Source organism: Oncorhynchus masou, chromosome 1 (assembly GCF_036934945.1).
Source record: "Oncorhynchus masou masou isolate Uvic2021 chromosome 1, UVic_Omas_1.1, whole genome shotgun sequence".
Lineage (NCBI taxonomy): Eukaryota > Metazoa > Chordata > Actinopteri > Salmoniformes > Salmonidae > Oncorhynchus > Oncorhynchus masou.
The window spans coordinates 14,038,058-14,054,635 of NC_088212.1; the positions used below are offsets into that span (position 1 = coordinate 14,038,058).

At 43.2% G+C, this 16,578-nt stretch overlaps 1 protein-coding gene across 1 annotated transcript; it reads left to right on the forward strand.

The window, feature by feature from the left end:
• The first annotated feature begins 279 nt into the window (after positions 1 to 279).
• Positions 280 to 10,873, forward strand: aqp3a (aquaporin 3a). The gene is made up of 6 exons (XM_064945108.1): positions 280 to 520; positions 7,698 to 7,824; positions 8,018 to 8,155; positions 8,281 to 8,396; positions 8,503 to 8,720; positions 9,133 to 10,873. Exons 1-6 carry the CDS (start codon positions 413 to 415, stop codon positions 9,338 to 9,340), a joined length of 915 nt encoding a protein of 304 aa, XP_064801180.1. The 5' UTR covers positions 280 to 412; the 3' UTR covers positions 9,341 to 10,873.
• Positions 10,874 to 16,578: the final 5,705 nt, after the last annotated feature.

Below are 16,578 nucleotides of genomic sequence, written 5' to 3' on the forward strand. Positions count from 1 at the left end.
AAAGCATGTGAAGGTCTATCCCTATAACTGATTTTGAGTAAATCTGACCTCTATTCCGACCAGACAAAGCAGAAACAACAGAGAAAATGGACAGGCGGAAAGGAGAAGAGAGAGAGTGCGAATCAGAAGAGGCGGAGAGAGAGAAAGAGTGTTTGGGATTTACAAGGGAGAGACACTGACATCTATAGAGAGAGATTGTGGGAGGGAGAGAGAAGGGAGTGTTCGAGGAGGCTGTCTTTGGCAGTAGCCACAGGAAATCCAGGTCCTATAAGAGACGGAGGCCAGGGCCTCATCCATCACACACACTCAAGAGGCCCTACCTACCTACTGTCACCAGCCACAGTACAGGAGGCCAGGGCATCAGCCATCACATACACTCACGAGGACCTACCTTGCCGAGCAGCACTGAACCATGGGAAAACAGAAGATATGGTTGGACAAGCTGGCGCGGAACTTCCAGATCCGTAACCTGCTGCTGCGCCAGGCTCTGGCAGAGTGTCTGGGTACCCTCATCCTGGTGGTAAGAGACCCTCTATCTCTCACCTCCTTACTCACATTCTTATTCATAATATGTATAGTCAGGTTATCCTCACTCATTTTCCACATCTATAGTCAGGTTATCCTCACTCATTTTCCACATCTATAGTCAGGTTATCCTCACTCCTTTTCCACATCTATAGTCAGGTTATCCTAATTTTCCACATCTATAGTCAGGTTATCCTCACTCATTTTCCATATCTATAGTCAGGTTATCCTCACTCCTTTTCCACATCTATAGTCAGGTTATCCTAATTTTCCACATCTATAGTCAGGTTATCCTAATTTTCCACATCTATAGTCAGGTTATCCTAATTTTCCACATCTATAGTCAGGTTATCCTCACTCATTTTCCATATCTATAGTCAGGTTATCCTAATTTTCCACATCTATAGTCAGGTTATCCTAATTTTCCACATCTATAGTCAGGTTATCCTCACTCATTTTCCACATCTATAGTCAGGTTATCCTAATTTTCCACATCTATAGTCAGGTTATCCTCACTCATTTTCCACATCTATAGTCAGGTTATCCTCACTCATTTTCCACATCTATAGTCAGGTTATCCTCACTCATTTTCCACATCTATAGTCAGGTTATCCTCACTCATTTTCTACATCTATAGTCAGGTTATCCTCACTCATTTTCCACATCTATAGTCAGGTTATCCTCACTCATTTTCTACATCTATAGTCAGGTTATCCTCACTCATTTTCCACATCTATAGTCAGGTTATCCTCACTCATTTTCCACATCTATAGTCAGGTTATCCTCACTCATTTTCCACATCTATAGTCAGGTTATCCTAATTTTCCACATCTATAGTCAGGTTATCCTAATTCTCCACATCTATAGTCAGGTTATCCTCACACATTTTCCACATCTATAGTCAGGTTATCCTAATTTTCCACATCTATAGCCAGGTTATCCTAATTTTCCACATCTGTAGTCAGGTTATCCTCACTCAAGCTTTCCTTGGAAGAGTAGACTGCATGTTTTACTTTCATGATTCTTTGCCACAATAAATATTAGTTTGAGCATATTCATACCTGTATCTCCTTGAAATACGACATTGCAGGTTACATTTTCTTGGCTCCTCTTGTCTGCATTAATTCTGAATTAACACTAACTTGAGTATAGACCATTGTTGTAATGCCAAGATGTGAGAGCGGTGGATACTGGTGGATAAGTTCAGCATGGGTTTACAGGTTGTGCTAGACTTTGCACTTGACTTCAAAGTGACAGGGGTCGGGAATGTGAGACTCATATAGGCAGCTGTAAATCACTCCTTGAGTCTGTACAAAAATATGCTTGCTCTTGTTGGCAAGAACATGGACACATGATACTTACCCAGCATAACGATCCAGGATCCTAAGCTCCCCCGACAACCTCATGCCCTTCTGCTGCCATATTTGAGTTTTGTGTGTGTGCACGGGCATGTTTGTATATGTGTGTTTTTGAATCATATCCATAAACACACATTCACACACACACACGTGTGTTTGTAAATGTATGTTTGTAAATCTCTGTGTACTTGACACATATTGTGTCTGCCATATTTATTCCTTTGTTCCATTCTTCATCATGGTGACATGGCACAAGACTTGTTGATATTGGACACTGAGAAATTGGTAGTCTAGAATTCAACATTCTGTACATTGTGTGTAAGATGTATGTCCCTGAGGAGACTAAGCAGTGCTTGACTTGGACTGAAATATGTGTCGGTACTAATATGTTGGTGCCGTTACTGTTTATATTCCGATGCAGGAACTCTACAATACTCTGGAGCTAATATTTTCTAGGGGGTTCAGGACCTTAAGCGGTAGAACATTTGAGAGCTTCAATTTAGCACAAAACTATGATATTGTAACAATTTGTTTTTAAAAAGAATATTAGGGATGATTGCTTCTTGTTTGCACTTTTGACCGCTGTTGATTTTTTCCCTCTTAGTGTGGCCTCTTCCTAGAAGGACTCATCCCTCCACATCACTCAGCTTTAATAAAACTGACAGATTAAATCTTCCCTCAGTCATTCACATAAAGGAACCCAGACCCTAGGCCATTGGTCCCGTTAAATAAAGAAACAAGACAAATTAAACAACCCCTGCTATTTGTATTGCTATCTGGCTCTAGCAGTCAATGGCCACTGAGCACCTAGCGGACAGTTTAGCGAGTATACAACCTGCGGGTCTCTAGGCAGTTAACTTTCACTATTTGGCTCAGAGAGTTGATGGAGGGATCATTCAGTCTTACTCTTTCACACACGTTTTAAACAAGGTTTTTCTTCACTGCTTAATGTTAATGTATGTTATGGGAGGAAGTATTGGGAGTGACAGCGACAACACAATGGGTGAAACGTGAACACGCCAAATGCTCTCCAGGACACAGGTAGACGTCATCTGTTGTGCTAATGACTAAGTAATATAATGAGTGAACAGGTAGGCGTTCTAATGACTGGTTCTCAGGTAGGGAGGAGGAGGAGGAACGAAGGGCAGGGCAGGGTTGTTTATCTCTGTGTGTATATGTGTGGTTTTCAGTGTGTGTGTGTGGTTTTCAGTGTGTGTGTGTGGTTTTCAGTGTGTGTGTGTGTGTGTGTGTGTGGTTTTCAGTATGTGTGTATGTGTGTGTGGTTTTCAGTGTGTGTGGTTTTCAGTGTGTGTGTGGGTGTGCATTAGATTTGGCATACGCACAGCTTCACCCCTATATATGGAGAACAGATCTCTGCATTCTTACAATTGTATACCTGACTCCAGTTTACACTGAAGAAATAGGAAAAGAGTGAAACTAAACTGAAGTCGTTAATTAGAAGCCTCTGAATGAATGTGGTGTCTCTGGAGTGAAGGGGACCACTTCCATTTCCAGGTGGTCAGTGGGGAGCTGACAGGCACTCTTTGTGTGCCTGTCTCTGAAGGTCAACGGGTGACAGTGACTCTATCAGCAGACAGGTCTTTCCAGAGCTCTTACAGGATCCGCTGTGTGTGACAGGCGGTTGGACATACAGAACACGTCCTTCAGGCCCCAGCGGTGGTGTGCATGTGCACCGCCCAGAAAACAATACAGTCCTTACATAAACCCAGGAATTGGGGGGGAAAAACAGCAATAATTGTTCTCCTTATATTTCAGCTTCATTTCTGAAACAGTCTGTGTGCTCTGCTTTGCTTAAATCCAAGTGGCGGGAGACCACATACTGCCACACAAAACTACGGCTGACCACCCCCCAAATCACTACGGCTGACCACCCCCCAAATCACTACGGCTGACCACCCCCCAAATCACTACTGCTGACCACCCCCCAAATCACTACGGCTGACCACCCCCAAATCACTACGGCTGACCACCCCCAAATCACTACTGCTGACCACCCCCAAATCACTACGGCTGACCACCCCCAAATCACTACGGCTGACCACCCCCAAATCACTACGGCTGACCACCCCCCAAATCACTACGGCTGACCACCCCCCAAATCACTACTGCTGACCACCCCCCAAATCACTACGGCTGACCACCCCCCAAATCACTATCTTCAAACAATGTTCATAGGAGTGCATAACCGCGGGAAGTAGTTTGGGGAAGAAATGTGCAGAATAAATGTGCTGAGGACGACTATATCGGTCCTCTAATACAGGACTAGTAAAGGCTCAGTGTTATGGTCCTCTATGTCAGTCCTCTAATACAGGACTAGTAAAGGCCCAGTGTTATGGTCCTCTATGTCAGTCCTCTAATACAGGACTAGTAAAGGCTCAGTGTTATGATCCTCTAATACAGGACTAGTAAAGGCTCAGTGTTATGGTCCTCTAATACAGGACTAGTAAAGGCCCAGTGTTATGGTCCTCTATGTTAGTCCTCTAATACAGGACTAGTAAAGGCTCAGTGTTATGGTCCTCTATGTTAGTCCTCTAATACAGGACTAGTAAAGGCTCAGTGTTATGGTCCTCTATGTCAGTCCTCTAATAAAGGACTAGTAAAGGCTCAGTGTTATGGTCCTCTATGTCAGTCCTCTAATACAGGACTAGTAAAGGCTCAGTGTTATGGTCCTCTATGTCAGTCCTCTAATACAGGACTAGTAAAGGCTCAGTGTTATGGTCCTCTATGTAAGCCCTCTAATACAGGACTAGTAAAGGCTCAGTGTTATGGTCCTCTATGTCAGTCCTCTAATACAGGACTAGTAAAGGCTCAGTGTTATGGTCCTCTATGTCAGTCCTCTAATACAGGACTAGTAAATGCTCAGTGTTATGGTCCTGTATGTCAGTCCTCTAATACAGGACTAGTAAAGGCTCAGTGTTATGGTCCTCTATGTCAGTTCTCTAATACAGGACTAGTAAAGGCTCAGTGTTATGGTCCTCGATGTCAGTCCTCTAATACAGGACTAGTAAAGGCTCAGTGTTACCGTCCTCTATGTAGGCCCTCTAATACAGGACTAGTAAAGGCTCAGTGCACTACATTTGTGATTTAAAAAATATATATAAAAAACATTTGTAACTTGAATCTGATCATTATCTGTACAAAACAGTTAAGCTGATAATACAAGTGGAATATGAAAATACTTGCTTGATATATGTTTTCCAGTTTCTTGAAATACTTTGCAAATGCAACTTATTTCTATGTGAAAACTGAAATGGTCAATTCATTATTTTTCCATTTTAGCAGACGCTCTGATCCACAACAACTTACAGTAGTGACCGCATGCATTTTCATATGGGTCGCCTCTTGGGAATCAAACCCACAACCCTAGCATTGCAAGCACCATGCTCTACTAACTGAGCCACATCATCACATACCACTTGATGTCTCAATGTACTCAATTACTGTATTGTACATTGTTTTTCTTCATGGTGATGGAAAGTCTACAGGTACAAACCTAGATGACCAGCCTATGTACAATACTTTAATGTAAATTTACAGTAAGTGGTTTTTAAGGATGGTCAATTAATACTGCACAAAAAGTGGTTGTTTTCCATGTTATTTTTTCAAGAAAAACATTTAATTTGATGCAGATGTTTTGTGTCTTTGTCCATGACTTTGCACTTTTGGATGTAATTGTTTAGGACAGGGTTTTGTTCTTTCTGGATTCCCGTAGAATGACAATCTCAGAGAAGGGGACAGGGCAACAACTCTCACAATTCCAACTACTGAATCTTGCTAGATATACTGTTCCTAATTTTACAACTACCTTTTTTTGGCAAGGCAGTGATGCTGTTTTTTGTTGTTGCCTGCTCTACAGAGGTCTATATTATTCCCCGAATACCAGTGCACTACTTTTGTAAAATAATGTTGTAAATTTTTTTTTTTTATTTTTTTTTTTTTAATTACTATATTTTTTGGGGTGGTATTTTTCAGGTTGTGCTGCAGCACCCTCAGCACCCCTACTTCCTGCGGCTATGCAGGAGTGGCTCTGTGATGGAAAGAGTATGGTGACTTCTTCAAACTTCACCTGTCCTTTTGTCCAATAAACATTTTTCATGTATAGTGATGTTTGAAAAGACTGACGCCATCTAAAGCTATCTGAGGTTTCCTGTCTATGTGACTCTACCACCCTCAAACCCTCCCTACCTCCGTACCTCCAGTGCTGTTGGCTAAAAGGGATACCTGGGTGACCAGGTCTATCACTAAACATAATGTTGCTGTATGAGGACACAGCATAAACTGCCTGACATTCTGGTGAGTGATTGCGTAATGCAGTCATGCAATGTCATGGCGTAATGCTGTCATGACTTGCTGTCGCTATCACCAACAAGCCATTTAGACAGCTGGGATTTAGGTGATTCATTCTGTTAGATGCTGTCTTTTTGAGTCATTGCTCACTGTGTCATGAAACTTCAAATGATTCCGAGAATAACCTTTCGGTGTAATTTGATCCGGCTAATTCAGTCGACTCTTTGGCACCATACCGTCATGTTATCAGACGCCGCTGACATTTGACTACATGTCTAAAGATGGTATCCCTGAAGTATTTTTCCACCGAGTTGGAAGCATGAGGCCCTCTGGTCTCATCGGGAGTTTAGACTGGGCTCAGTGATGTTGAACCTCTGCTAGACGCCAAGACCCTTATCGAGAGCTATGGTTCCTCGCAACTAACCTCAACGTATGTGCCCTGCTGGTCTCAGTGGAATGCATTCACTCCAGGGGGCCTTGCGACTGGATCCCATTTCAATCTTTAAGGTGTCCAGTTTCACTTACAGTGATTGCACACCGCTTTTGACCTGTGCTGACCTCCAGGGATGACAAATCTAGGATATCCGTTTGAACACTGAACCAAAATATACATGCTACATTTTAACTGAGTTACAGTTAAATCAGTCAATTTAAATAAATTCATTAGTCCCTAATCTATGGATTTCACATGATTGGGCAGGGACACAGCCATGGATTGGCCTGGAAGGGGATAGACCCACCCAATTGGGAGCTAGGTCCAACCAGTGGGGAGCCATGCCCAGCCAATCAGAATAAGTTTTTCCCCACAAAAGGACTTTATTATCAACGAAAATACTCCCCCCCCCCCCTCAGACGGATGGGGAGGTCCTTGGCTGGTGTGGTTACACGTGGTCTGCGGTTGTGAGGCCGGTTGGATATACTGCCAAATTCTCTAAAATAACTTTGGTGGTGGCTTATTGACATTCAATTATCTTGCAACAGCTCTGTTGGACATTCCTGCTGTCAGCATGCCAATTCCACACTCCCTCAAAACTTGAGATATCTGTGGCATTTTGTTGTCACAAAACTGCACATTTTAGAGTGGCCTTTTATTGTCTCCAGCACAAGGTGCACCTGTGTAATGATCATGCTGTTTAATCAGCTTATTGATATGCCACACCTGTCAGGTGGATGTATTATCTTGGCAAAGGAGAAATGCTCACTAACAGGGATGTAAACAAATTTGTTCTCCAAATTTGAGAGAAATTCTATTTTTGTGCATGGGATCCTTAATTTCAGAAGAAAATGGGAACAACATTTTACATGTTGAGTTTATATTTTTCTTCAGTATATATAATTTATAATTACAAATCCATTTGATGCACAAAGCTTGAGTGATTATTGCAGTGTGTTAACATTGCAAGGTGTATGTTTGGCTGTGCTCTGGAATTACACACCTAGCGATGTTAGCGCTCAATTTCTGTTGGTACTCATGTTATACTTTTCATCTCTCCCCTCTCTTGACAGATGTTTGGTTGTGGTGCGGTGGCTCAGCTGGTGCTTAGTGGAGGATCTCATGGCATGTTCCTCACCGTGAACTTTGCTTTCGGCTTCGCTGCCACCCTAGGGATCCTGGTCTGTGGCCAAGTATCAGGTACGCACATCATATGATTAGGTGTATAGGTTCTCCTCGAACAGATTTGTTCCCATGAGTTGTTCTAAGGCTCAACCTATAATAGTCATGTGTTCTTCTGCCTGATAAATGACTGTGTTGGAAAGGTACTTCCTTTTGGAGAGAAGCCGTCCTGCTTTAATGTTAACAATCTCTCAACGTGTGTTATTCCCAGGAGGCCATCTAAACCCAGCGGTGACCTTTGCCCTCTGCCTGCTTGGGAGAGAACGCTGGAGAAAGTTCCCAATGTACTTTGCCTTCCAGACACTGGGCGCTTTCCTGGGCTCCGGGATCATCTTTGGTCTGTACTTTGGTGAGTCCTCTGACATGTCCAGGGATGGAACTGATGCATCCATTGGACGAATCAGTGTATAGTGTAACACCTTTTTAAAGTTGATGTTATCTCATGATGTTTGTCTGTGTGTAATCTCCTCACAGACGCTCTGTGGGGCTTTGCTGGAAAGCTCATCGTTACCGGGCCCAACGCCACCGCTGGCATCTTCGCCACCTACCCTGGCGAACATCTCAACCTGCTCAACGGCTTCTTTGACCAGGCTAGCATCTTCCTTCTGCATACAACCCCCAAACTGATTAGGTCAGGGAACAGAACTACTAGTATATTGGGAATTCTCCATGTTAATGGAAGTGTCTCTATCTCAGGTGATTGGCACGGCAGCGTTGGTCGTGTGTATCCTGGCCATCGTAGACCCCTACAACAACCCCATCCCCCAGGGCCTGGAGGCCTTCACGGTGGGCTTCGTGGTGCTGGTCATTGGCCTGTCCATGGGCTTCAACTCCGGCTATGCCGTCAATCCTGCCAGGGACCTGGGGCCTCGTCTCTTCACCTCCCTGGCAGGCTGGGGCACCGAGGTCTTCACGTGAGTCCTCCCATAATCCTGTACACCTTTCTGCTTCTGTACACCTTTCTGCATTATTCTAGTTGCCTCCTCATCTCTCTGCTTGTCTTCACACCTCTTCTTATGTATCCTAGCACTATACGTCTCCCCTCTGTTGAATGTCCTGGTTCAGGCTTTGTGCGTTATTGATATGCAGATGAGACAAAATGGGAGATGGTAATGATGGAACAAACAGCTAAAAGCAGAGGATGCCAAGATTAAGAATATATCTTTCTCCGGTCTCTTGTGTAATCCATGTCTTTGCTTCTCTCTCACTCTCTCTCTCTCTCTCACTCTCTCACTCTCTCACTCTCTCACTCCCTCACTCCCTCACTCTCTCACTCTCTCACTCTCTCACTCTCTCACTCTCTCACTCTCACTCTCTCACTCACAGTGCCGGTAAGTGCTGGTTCCTGGTGCCCATCTTTGCCCCGTTTATAGGCTCCACCTTCGGGGTGATAGTCTATCAGCTGATGGTGGGCTTCCATCAAGAGGGAGAGGCTCGCGACAAGAAGAGGAGGGAGGATGAGGAGAAAGAGGAAGTCAGAGTCAGACTCACTAATATCACCAAAAAGGATGCCCTAAAGGAAGAGATGGTATGAGTCTCTTAACCTACCACTCTCCAGCAGCCTTCACTACCACCACTACCACTACTACTACCACTGCTACTACCACCACTACTACTACCACCACCACCACCACTACTACCACCACCACTACTACCATCACCACCACCACCAACACTACTACCTACCACCACCACCACCACCACTACTATCATCACCACCACTACTACTACCACCATCACCACCACTACTACCACCATCACCACCACTACTACCACCATCACCACTACTACCACCATCACCACTACCAACCCCACCACTACAAGCATCCTGTACCCCTAAAGCAAGTCCCAGTGGGGGGTACGGTCTCCTGGAGGGCCGGTGGGTCCCTCACCATCCTTGACTCTGACAGCTGTGTGTCTGTAAGGAGACAAATACAGCACACACATGCACAATGGACCGCAGTATTTTCCATAGCATTAGCATCGCTCCAGTATATTTAGCTCTAGGCTTCCTTTATCTTACATTGCAGCTTAATCGTGTCCTTAAGTAAAAAGGGTGAATGTCATGACTCAAACAGAATTATATTAATTCTAAACGTTTAGAAGCAATGGAAGTTTATATCCTAATATCTTTAGGGCTACTGTTTGAAATGTTTTCTATGTTTTATACTGATTGTATGTATCTCAGAGGAGGCTGGTGGGAGGAGCTATAGGAGGATGGCCTATTGTAATGGCTGGAATGGAATTAATGGAACGATATCCAACACATCAAACATATGAAAACTCCATGTAGTTGACTCCCTTCCATTAATTCCATTCCAGCCATTACAATGAGCCCGTTCGTCTATTGCTCCTCCCACCAGCCTCCTCTGATGTGCCACAACCAGAGTACTGGAATTTCTAAAATGTCAATGTCAACATTCCTCTCACAAGGAAATGCCTGCTTTTTCTTGTTACGGAAATTGAACGAATACCTTCAAACAGTGAACGTAGGTTGAATTTAACCAGATGTTTTCCTGGTTAGAGGAAAGAGAACACCTCTCTATGGGATAGGTAGTGTGATAATGACTTTTGATTAATGCTTGTTATGTCATTACATGTAATACAGACTGTATACTGTCTATCTGTTGGCAAGGTAACAAGACTACAACCAGAAAACAATCCGTTCTGTATATCTTATTGTTCAGAGAGTTAACAACTAGCTAGCTTTGAAGTGTTCAAGCAGTACACTTTGTTTCATGGCAACACAGCCTTCTGACCTCTCATTGGAGTGATGAAAACCACTGTTCTCCTTTCCTTCATCAGCTCTTGGGTTTCTCACCATATGAAAACATTTGAGATTCATTGATTTGATTCATTTTCATTGGGTTTGATTGCCAACACTTTTTGCTTGTAAATATTTGCAGTATTTAAACCTGTCAATAAAACCACTGCCATGTGTGCCTTGTGTCAGTAACACGTTGCTAGGGTTCTAATGCCTGTGCCCTAAGGCCTTTGGTATATTGTTAGTTGGGTCAGGAGTATTATTTTGTACTATTATTATAATAAAGTTATGTTATGGTTTAAATATGGTTCATGATATGAGGTTTCATGTCTTGTCCTGTTCTCTTCTCCTTCTCCACACACGCATGCACACACTCATGCACACCCACTCTTGTACTTAAAAAAAAAATGGCCACACCCTCCCCCCTCATTCAATTAACTCAACAACAAAAATTAACCACCACAAATAACTATAACTGTAGCGATACTGTGTTTATAAATGTGGATATCAACTTTGCCCCAGCATGGTTTTGTGGTAGAGTCCAGGGCTAAGGGCCAGAAGGTTGCGGGTTCACAGACCCGTTCACTCTCCCTGCCTGTTTCAGTACACTACGTAGTAATTTGCATATACCCTGCCCATTTCCCTTCCCCATATCCCAATTTGTGCCACCCATGAGTGAGAAACCTAGGCTCCCAAAACACACAAATTATCAATACTCACATGGACTGTCATGGCTAATGATCACCGTGGAGAGGATGGCTGTTCTAGGGTGGAAGTTTGTTATTGGGTTAGCTGAAACTTTGAAATTGATGATTCAAGAGGAACAACAAAACCGTCCCAGAGTTTGCTTGGCAAGCACCACCCTCGCAGCCCTTTTAAAATATTAAGGCATTTTTTCCTGAGTTTTAATCATCAAATCAATAATCATCAAAACATCAAATCCAATCACATTTTTTAAATCAAATTGTATTGGTCACATACACACATTTAGCAGATGTTTTTGCGGGTGTAGTGAAATGCTTGTCCCCCTAGCTCCAACAGTGCAGTAATATTTAACAATTCACGCTATTATTGTGTCATCACTTTTATCAATTTTTGTACAGTTTTCTTTTTACAGTTTTTTTATCCATAACATTTTAAGTGGATCTAACAAGTTTCATGCCTTTTAACACATTATCATGTTATTATTGTGTTATTTCATGTCATAACTTTTATCCACTTTTAAACAGCAGCTTTTACTCCCACTGGTATTTGATTTGTATCCCCTTATGGAGAAGAACAGGGTCTGACAGCTTTAAAGAACTCTACACTGAAAATGCATACACTAAAATAGGTGCTTAAACCTAAAGGGGTTCTTTGGCTGTCCTCATAGGAGAACCCTTTGAAGTAACCTTTTTGGTTCCAAGTAGAACCCTTTTAATTCCAGGTAGAACCCTTTTGGTTTCCATGTAGAACCCTTTCCATAGAGAGGGTTCTACCTGGAACCATAAAGGCTTCTACCAATAACCAAAAAGGGTTCTCCTATGAGGACAGCCGAAGAACCCTTTCAGAACACTTCTAAGAGTGTACGTACCTGGAGTGAACTTTTAATACATGCATACCGACCCAGAGTGGATTCTCAATCATATTCATTTAAAACATGCATACCGACCCAGAGTGGATTCTCAATCATATTCATTTAAAACCTGCATACGGACCCAGAGTGGATTCTCAATCATATTCATTTAATACATGCATACCTACCTGCAGTGACTTATTAGAAAAATATATACGTATATATATATATATATATATATATATATATATATATATATATATATTAAAACATGCATACTTAGTCAGAAAAGCCTTAAACAGGAAACCCTACACCAATACTTACCCGAATCCTGACCTGAGTTCCGAACCGCAGTGTACCCGCTGTGTTGCTTCTCGGGAGAAGACCTGTGTGTAATCCTGTTGAACAGTGGAAACACAAACACAATCAATATCAACAACATCCACAACCACTAAACCAACTACTCACAATCACAGAGCACCACACCCTCCCAGCATCCTGAAGAGCATCTCCTATTTATTTGATTTATTTTTTGGTATTTTACCCTCTTTTTCTCCCCATTTTCAGTCTTGTCTCATTACTGCAACTCCCCAACGGGCTCGGGAGGCAATGGTTGAGTCATGTGTCCTCCGAAACATGACCAAATGGCTCTTCTTAACACCCGCCTGCTCAATCCGGACGCCAGCCGGACCAATGTGTTGGAGGAAACACCGTTCACCTGACGACTGAGGTCAGCCTGCAGGCACCCGGCCCGCCACAAGGAATCTCTAGAGCGCGTTGAGCCAAATAAAGCACCCCCGGCCAAACCCTCCACTAACCCGGACGACGCTGGGCCAATTGTGCACCTCGGTATGGGACTCACAGCCAGATGTGATACAGCCCACGATTGAACCCAGATCTATAGTGATGCCTCTAGCAGTGCCTTAGACCACAGCATTACCATAGACCATAGCATTGCCTTAGACCACAGCATTGCCTTAGACCACAGCATTACCATAGACCACAGCATTGCCTTAGACCACAGCATTGCCTTAGACCACAGCATTGCCTTAGACCACAGCAGTGCCTAAGACCACAGCATTGCCTTAGACCACAGCAGTGCCTTAGACCACAGCATTGCCTTAGACCACAGCAGTGCCTTAGATCACAGCATTGCCTTAGACCACAGCAGTGCCTAAGACCACAGCATTGCCTTAGACCACAGCAGTGCCTTAGACCACAGCAGTGCCTTAGACCACAGCAGTGCCTTAGACCACAGCAGTGCCTTAGAACACAGCAGTGCCTTAGACCACAGCATTGCCTTAGACCACAGCAGTGCTTTAGACCACAGCATTGCCTTAGATCACAGCATTGCCTTAGACCACAGCATTGCCTTAGACCACAGCATTGCCTTAGACCACAGCATTGCCTTAGACCACAGCATTGCCTTAGACCACAGCATTGCCTTAGATCACAGCATTGCCTTAGACCACAGCATTGCCTTAGACCACTGCATTGCCTTAGACCACAGCATTGCCTTAGACCACAGCATTGCCTTAGACCACAGCATTGCCTTAGACCACAGCATTGCCTTAGACCACAGCAGTGCCTTAGACCACAGCAGTGCCTTAGACCGCTGCGTCACTCGGGAGGCCATATTTTCTATTTCTAATAAAGATATTAAATCCCTCCCCCAACCCAAACCGTTATCCTAAACCGGGTCTGTATCCTATTCCTAACCCTACCCCCTAAACCTTACCCTAAACCGGGTTTGTATCCCCTACCGAACCCCTCCCTCATTTTTTCACGTTTTCTTCTTTATTTTTCTTCTTTACATTATCCAATAAAGTTGGATTAAAATCAAGTTGCAGAAGACAAAAAGAGAACTCCAACTCCCCCCCCCCAAACTCCCACCTTATCCCTTGCCACAAACCTCACCTTAGACTAGACAGCCACTGACAAGAGGGGTAGAAAAGGTCTGGAAGCCCTGAGCTATCCCTACGAGCCCAAGTCTCCTTACCTATTTAAAGGTAGGGCCAGCTTCAGGCATAAGCTACATAAGCAGTAGTTTAGGGCTACCAATCTCAAACACTATAGTAAATACTACAGTAATGTCTGCCAAAACACTGCAGTAAATACCACAGTTTACTAATGTCTGCCAAAATACTACAATCCACAAAAACACACACGAAAAAACACTACATTAATTACTATACTAATTACTTATGCCTAATCCTAACGTTAAATGAAGACAAAAAAGCTAAAAAAATATATATATGAAAAAATCTTCCAATTTTCACTTTGTGGCTGTAGAATCTGACTTTGTGGGTCTAGAAGTAAGTGGAAACCACTCACCAGGGTATCAATGTTTTCATTTGCAATTAACGTTTACCACATTATAGTGACTTCATGGTATTGATCAAATGAAGCTAGTTTGTTCTAAAGTAACTTTAATACACTGAAACTGTACTTGTATATTCGTAGGAGAGGGGTAGCTAAACGTTCATGTTTGATATGCTAATGTTACTAGCCAGCATAGCTATCTAGCTGTATTATTGTCTTGCAAGCTCAATGTGTGTAGGAACAAGAAAATAAACCTCTTACTTGTTTGCACAGGCTTGTGAATTGTTGCATTATTCAAGAGTGCAATATGGCTTGGCTATTCAAGAGTGTAGCTAGCTAATATCTTTTAGAGGCAAAGTTGCTTGCATTGTTGATTAGTTTGCAAGCTTACTGGCTACTGTGATAGTGATATTTACGGTAAATTTGGAGCTGCAGATCAAGAATTTCACTTTGCCAGCCACAACAAAAAGGAAGACAAGGAAATAATGTCAATTGAAAAGTTTACGTACACATTATGTAAATTGAAATCTTGCTGCGCTGCATTTCCTTAAATAATGTTAATCAAGGAGAATAGCCTCCTCGATTGGTAGACTATATTGATCTGTGACATATTTAGCGTGAGGAAAAGCATAGTTCATAAGGGAAGTACTAAAACACCTTGATAGAGGAGGCGCATGCAAGCAGATGAGGAAATGTGTCTCGGATGGAAGGCATTACACTATATATACAAAAGTATGTGGACACCCATTCAAATGAGTGGATTCAGCTACTTCAGCCACATCTGTTGCTGAAAGTTGTATAAAATAGAGCACACAGATCAGCCGTGAATTTGTAGGCCACACAATCTCACAGAACGGGACCGCCGAGTGCTGAAGCGCTTAGCGCATAAAAATCATATGTCCTTGTCTGCAACACTAAATACTGTGTTCCAAACTGCTTCTGGACGCAACGTCAGCACAAGAATTGTTCAACGGGAGCTTCAGCAATGCGAAGTGTCGGCTGGAGTGGTGTAAAGACTCTGGAGAGGTCTGACAGACAAATCTAGGTCTTGAAGATGCCAAACTGTAAAGTTTGGTGGAGGAGGAATAATGGTCTGGGGCTGTTTTTCACGGTATGCCCCTTAGTTCCGGTGTAGAGAAATCTTAACGCTAGAGCATACAATGTTATTCTAGATGACTTTGTGCTTTTAACTTTTGGGCAACAGTTTGAGGAAAGCCCATTCCTGTTTAAGCATGACAATAACCCTGTGGACAAAGCGAGGTCCATACAGAATTGGTTTGTCGAGATTGGTGTGGAGAAACTTGACTGGCCTTCACAGAGCCCTGACCTCAACCCCATCGAACACCATTGGGATGAATTGGAACGCCGACTGCGAGCCAGGCCTAATCGCCCAACATCACTGCCCGACCTCACTAATGCTCTTGCGGCTGAACAGAAGCAAGCAATGTTCCAACATCTAGTAGAAAGCGAAAAGCCTTCACAGAAGGGTGGAGGCTGTTATAGAAGCAAAGGGGGGACCAACTCCATATTAATGCCCATGACTTTGGAATGAGATGTTCAACGAGCTGTCCACATACATTTGGTCATGTAGTGAAGGCCAGCATCTAGAAGGCCAGCATCGCCTCTTCACGGTTGACGTTGAGACTGGTGTTTTGCGGGTACTAAACTCAGCAATAAAATAAACGTCCCTTTTTCAGGACCCTGTCTTTCAAAGAAACTTCATAAAAATCACAGATCTTCTGTAACGACGTTCTTCTGTTGAAGGAGGAGCGGACCAAAATGCAGCGTGGTGGTTACTCATGTTTAATGATGGAAAATGACTTGACATGAAAATACTGAAATGTACAAAAACAACAGACGGAAACGTGAAAAAACTATACAGCCTATCTAGTGAAACTAAACACAGAGACAGGAACAATCACCCACGAAACACTCAAAGAATATGGCTGCCTAAATATGGTTCCCAATCAGAGACAACGATAATCACCTGACTCTGATTGAGAACTGCCTCAGGCAGCCATAGACTACGCTAGACATCCCACAAAACCCCAAGACAAAAACACACCACAATAACCCATGTCACACCCTGGCCTGACCGAATAAATGAAGAATAAACATAATATATTTCGAC